General features: G+C 37.4%; 1 protein-coding gene across 1 annotated transcript; it reads left to right on the plus strand.

Annotated features, from left to right (window-relative positions):
• The first annotated feature begins 2604 nt into the window (after positions 1 to 2604).
• Positions 2605 to 3528, plus strand: LOC123834510 (olfactory receptor 5AC1-like). Its single transcript, XM_045863630.2, has one exon. It carries the CDS (start codon positions 2605 to 2607, stop codon positions 3526 to 3528), a length of 924 nt encoding a protein of 307 aa, XP_045719586.2.
• Positions 3529 to 6227: the final 2699 nt, after the last annotated feature.

Here is a 6227-nt window from a genome sequence, read left to right on the forward strand (position 1 = left end):
GATATACAAATATACATAAATATTAACTACATGCATGGGTAAATGATAGGAGAGATATACACCAAAAAGTTAACTGTATTTATCAATGTTTAGTGAGATTACAACAATTTGGTTTCTTTGTGTTTTACTACATTTTCATTGTTTTCTCCAATTAACCTGCTTTTGTTTGCAGAAGAAACAAGCTATAAAAATAATAGTTAGAAATGAGTACGTTAAAAATGATTTGTAGACTAGTCTATAATGCCCAGTAGGTTGATTTCATTCTACAGGGAATCTTTTGGTGGCATTGAGGGAATTTCAATATTCTCTTTGCAAACAGGTTTGAGGATGGGAAGAAATAAATATCTTTGCTTCCAAACTGCATTTTTCAAAGAAAACTAACATGAGACAAGTAGTTGTCTTTGACATCTTTGTTCTCATATCTTAAGAGTTCTTCATGAAAATTTTTATCTTATGACATCTCTGCATCTTCTTATAAGAATTGGGTGAGAATACAGTGCTTTATTTTATTGTCATTATTCTTTCCACCAAAAATGATAGAACATATCATTTTAGTACCAAGAGTTTCTCATGAGCTGTCAAAATATTTGAAAAATTTTTGAGATGATTAATCTATCAAATGGAACAGAAAGCAATCTTAACAGCTAAATAAAAACTACGTTCAACTCCTTTAACCCTTTTGGCTACAGGCTATATAATTGTAGCATGAGGATTTGAACTACTATACTGTCTGTGTGCTTTAACATCATGCTATGCTACCCACAGAATAGCAAAGACTAGTTGAGTCTCACAGACTGTGGGCAGAAATGCACCTCAGAAAATCCAGTGCTTCACAGAAGAGAACCTTAAAACGAAGGTCATAAAGTGGTTTAGACACATCACTTAGTAATTTAGAGATAGATTTGCGACTCAAGCTTTTGAAATTTTGTTACATTTCTGTTAACATTTTCTTTGCCAGGACAATGAATTATACAATCAATCTATTTAATAATTTGTGTCTTTGAAAGTCAAATTCATTCTGGCTTTCACTTTATAATGGAAACCTCATAGAAGCAGGAAATTTTCCAATAGTTAAGAATTAGAGAGTTATGGGACTTTTAAAGAGAGTCTATGCTTTCCCCTTCAATGTTGCTCTTGTTTAGATAGTACTTTTCTGGAAATCTGCAGAAAAGAATTCACCACATCTGCTAAGAGCCACACCTTAATGTCATAATCTCGGAATAGTGTGAAATAAGGATAATCTAGTACTTGCAGTGACTTGACAGCAGCGTGCTTACTCGGTGATTACTGCCACTATGACCAGCCTTTCTGTTGGTGTTTCTTCATGTCTAAAATCAATCCCAAATTTTCTCTTTTTCCACTGGAGATAAAGAAGAACTGTGTTCCTCAAAACAGCCTCTCTTTTAAAGGGGAAAAACTCCAGGTGCCTTTTTATAGAAAATATCCCAATTCTTCTATATATTTTTACTGTTCAAAGATTATTTTCATCAGAACTGAAATTTTCACAAATACCGTTATTCCTCCTTCTGAATTACCAAGTGGGAGCTTTGAGATATTTTAGGCTAGCACCGACTTAGGAAGGGAATCTTCAGCTACGTCTATGTGGAATTGGTGTAGAAGTAAACATAGGCGTTGGAATGACACCCACTTGGATGGTCTTGTTATAAAACTCTGGCAGCTGTGAATCCAAGACTGGTAAATATTCCCTTGAATGGTTATATATTTAGATCAGCTGTTTATAAATGGGTAGACCCTGCTTTAGATACTAAGAGAGGGCATAAAACATATTTTATGTTCAGACTTGTGCATAATTTGTCATTGATGAAATGCATTGTGCTGATGAGGACTGAGGTTTTTTCTCTTGTGTCTCCACAGAACCCAGCCTTCTCACTTGCTTCCCAGGTTGTAAAACTCATGGATGCATTTGTTGTTTGGGGCTCTTATCTGCCTTGACTGTCTTTATGTTAGTCATTGTCTATTACAGTGGTTCGTCTTTTTTCCTCATTTGATTTACCTTTTAAACAGAATTTATAGTTTTTTTTACTATTTAAACTGAATCCACATTTTCAAAACATTGGTTATTTTTTCAACTGTGGTGCCATTTGTAATGTTTCATTCACCCTGGCTTTGATAGTCCCACTTGCAATCTCAAAAAGAGCAGGAAAAGAAAAATCTTTTTAATCATTTTAGAATTATGAGCCTCTAAAATGTTAAAAACATTCTTGATTAACCGCTTGATAATTGTCTATATGGGTATGTTTAATGGGAGCTCTCGGATCTATTCCAAATGTGCAAATAAGCTGGCTAGTATTTTTGTTTCTTCTCTAGTCTTGAAAGAGTGGTTATTTTAGCATCTCAAGAATAACACCAGAATTAGAAGTCTTTTTAACCAAGTTTTACTTCTTGAAATTACCTATAAGACATTTAACATTATTAGTGTGTTTTAAAAAAAAGAAACTCTAAACTCTAAACTTTAGCATTTATTGAGTAAGGGCCATCAGAAATAGAGGAATATGATGTTGCCATATAATACCAGTTTTCCTGATTATTGATTAATTTTTTCCTTTACCTATTCTCTCATGGCAGTGATCAGCCTGAGTGCATATGATGGAGGCAAACAAGACGCAGGTGACTGAGTTTGTTCTCACAGGACTTACAGATCGTCCAGGGCTGCAGGTCCCCCTGTTCCTGGTGTTCTTGGTCATCTACCTCACCACCATGGTGGGCAACCTTGGACTGATTTTTCTCATCTGGAAAGACCCCCATCTTCACACCCCCATGTACTTATTCCTTGGCAGTTTGGCCTTTGCAGATGCTTGTTCCTCATCCTCTGTGACTCCTAGGATGCTTGTCAACATCTTAGACAAAAGTCAAATGATATCCCTCTTTGAATGCATGGCCCAATATTATTTTTTTGGTTCCAGTGCAACCACAGAGTGTTTCCTCCTGGTAGTGATGGCCTCTGACCGCTATGTAGCCATATGCAACCCCTTGCTTTATCCAGGGGTGATGTCCAACAGGCTCTGTACTTGGTTGATAAGTTTGTCTTATGTAATTGGTTTTCTGCATCCCACAATTCATGTAGGATTATTATTTAGATTAACCTTCTGCAGGTCCAGTATAATACACCATTTCTACTGTGAAATTTTGCCACTATATACAATTTCTTGCACTGACCCATCTATTAATGCATTGGTACTTTTTATTTTTGCTGCTTTTATTCAAGCTTTTACTTTTATGACCATCATAGCGTCTTATACCCATGTCCTCTTTGCCATCCTGACAAAGAAATCTGAAAAGGGCAGGAGCAAAGCCTTCTCCACACGCAGCGCCCACCTGCTCTCTGTTTCCTTGTTCTATGGCACTCTCTTCTTCATGTATGTGTGTTCTGGGTCTGGCCCAGATCAATATCAGGATAAAATGTATTCACTGTTCTACACGATTATCATCCCCCTACTCAACCCCTTTATTTATAGCCTAAGAAACAAGGAAGTTTTAGGTGCACTGAGAAAAATTATAAAGAAATAAATATTTCTCAGGAAAGCTTTCATTAGTCCTTCGATTTTACTCTGTTTAAATAAAGCATGTGTCCCTGGGTTTTGCACAGAGTAGGACATTAATATACTTGTTAAATGAATGGATAACAAATTTAGAGTAGATAGACTTGTCTTCATCCTAAGTTCTTGTGATCATCAAATTATTAATGAGCATGGTAAGGACAGGCTCCTTTTATTTTGTGCTCTTGTTGTTTTTAATCTATCCTCAAGGATAAAAGTGAAAAATAAATCTCAAAATTACTGTATCTTTGTAACTTGAATGAGGTTTTGTATTTCCAGATACACATATTTTAAAACTTTTTGAATTTATAATCTTTTTTTTTTATTTGAGAGAGAGAGAGAGAGAGAGAGAGAACATGAGTGGGGGGACAGGCAGAGGAAGAGGGAAAGACTCTCAAGCAGACTCCCCACTGAGCATGGAGCCCAATGCAGGGCTTGATCTCATGACCCTGAGATCATGACCTGAGCCAAGATCAAGAGTCAGACATTCAACCGACTGAGCCACCCAGGCGCCCCTGAACTTATATTCTTATAAGTTTAGGAAGAATTAGCCTGTGTAAATCCACCGTTTAAAAATTACTCATGCCCTCCTAGATAATTCTGAGCAAGTAATTTTCAAGATTTTGTAGATATAAGTATCTTTGATAGATATTTATAATGAGGCAAACACTATATATGCCATAGTAACACTGTTAGACTAAATATGACAACATATATTCCTCGTGAGGCATTTAACATGAATATATCTAGGAGGCTTACAAGTAATTTTAGAAAATTAACTTATATTTGCATTGTATTCATTCAAAGATACAACACTTTAGCAATTAAATACTTAAAATAATTACTTTTCCTGCAATATAAGGAATAGTTCTGAGCTCTTTAAAAATTTCTTTTTAATTTATTGAATAATCTCACTGGGCACCTTGTTTCCAGCACAAATATACCATTGAATACATTCCCCGCACCCCCCACCCCCGGAATTGACAGCTACCTGAAATAGCAGGTGTGCTTGATCATCTCATAGTTATGTAACTTAAATCAATTTTCTTTCCCTTACAAAAGTTATCTATGTTTTCTGTCTGGCTTCCTGACTTTATTACATATGGACTTGTGAATATTGTAGTGAAAAATAAGAAAAGATATCCCCGTATACATGACACATCCCTCTAACCCCAGGCCTATTATTTTGATTTGAGGATAGAAACAATTTGTTGAGTCATTGAACAATAAAGCCCGCGGTGGAGTTGACTGGCTTCAGCACTGTGTGTTTGGGGCTCAGTTTCCTCAGACCCTGCTCCTCTCACTGCATCTGAGCCCTGCTTCTGCTGTGTGGGCTCATTCGAACCAACATGGATGCCAAGTCTCTGTTAACTTTCTGTCACTACCTCTCTACCCTCCAGGCCAGTGACAAAACTTTCTCTTTTTTTTCCCTTTATGTGCCATGCAGACTGTTTTAGGTATTGGCTGTGTATAATTGCTATCTGTCAATATATAGATGGTCTTTGTCTTTATTTTTTCTAACAGCACTGTTACTAAGGTGGGATATGATCCAGTAGCAGATTGTTACATTCTCTATGTTTTTGTCATCACAGGTTGATATATAGCGGGACTGTCATCTTCACAGTTGCCCTGGAGAAACAGCCACAGGAAGTTCTGTGGTCTGTGGGGATAAATATTTTGCGAATATTAAACCATGCAATTTAAATATCCCATTTTAGGGACACCTAAATGGTGTCCCTGAATGGACTTAACCCTCAGTCGGTTAAGCATCTGCCTTTGGCTCAGGTCATGCTCACAGGGTCCTGGGATTGAGGCTCACATCTGGTTCCTTGATCAATGGGGAGTCTGCTTCTCTCTCTCCCTTTGCCTGCTGTTCCCTCTGCCTGCCTCTCCCCCTGCTCGTGCTCTCTCTGGCGCTTTCTCTGTCTCTCTGACAAATAAATAAAATCTTTAAAATAAATAAATATCCCATTTTATGTTTGTTTTCATGATATTTAAAGTTGGAAAAAGCTAGTACTTGACTTTTTAGAGAGCTGGGAGAGACGGAAAGACTTTCAGGACAGGCAAGCCCTGTTCCATTTAAGAGACCAGATCACAAGTTCCAACAGCCCTCGGCTTTTGCTGCAAAAGCTGAAAAAATGAAGAGTCCATAAGAATGTGAAGATATTAGTAGAATAGAAGTCGTAGGGACCTTCCTTCCACTTCCAACATCTCACATGCTACCTCCCCACCCCCATATTTTCATATACCATTTCAGAGACAAAGACAAAAAAGATTTAATTTCTTTTCTGCCAGGTAGGATGTCGTGGATATTGCTATACCTATTCCATGGATTGCTCAACAATTCATTGACTAGAATTGTAGACCTAGGTCATCTCTAGGCTGAGGACATGACCTCATGACAGAAAGAATGGGAGGTAGCAAGACAAGGGACAAGCAATTAAATCCCCTTCTTGGACTCTGAATTTTTGAGACTCACTTTTTCATGAGAACAGCCCAATTCCAACAGTGATAACTCAGTTCAGAGAGGTAGCCTGGGACATATTTGTGAAGACCAGATGTGGGAGGACATGACCAGAGTCTTTAGTCAAGTCTGAAAGAGAACCTGAAGATCGTCAGGCAGAAAGCAAAGTCAGTGTGGGAAATCCTGTGAAATTAGCAAGTGAATTT

Source organism: Mirounga angustirostris, unplaced genomic scaffold (genome assembly GCF_029215605.1).
Source record: "Mirounga angustirostris isolate CCGP_5_RB_7025 unplaced genomic scaffold, mMirAng1.0.hap1 SCAF_1, whole genome shotgun sequence".
NCBI lineage: Eukaryota > Metazoa > Chordata > Mammalia > Carnivora > Phocidae > Mirounga > Mirounga angustirostris.

Bases quoted from the DNA above. Each gene is read 5' to 3' on its own strand.
- LOC123834510 (XM_045863630.2), top strand. From the start codon at position 2,605: ATGATGGAGGCAAACAAGACGCAGGTGACTGAGTTTGTTCTCACAGGA.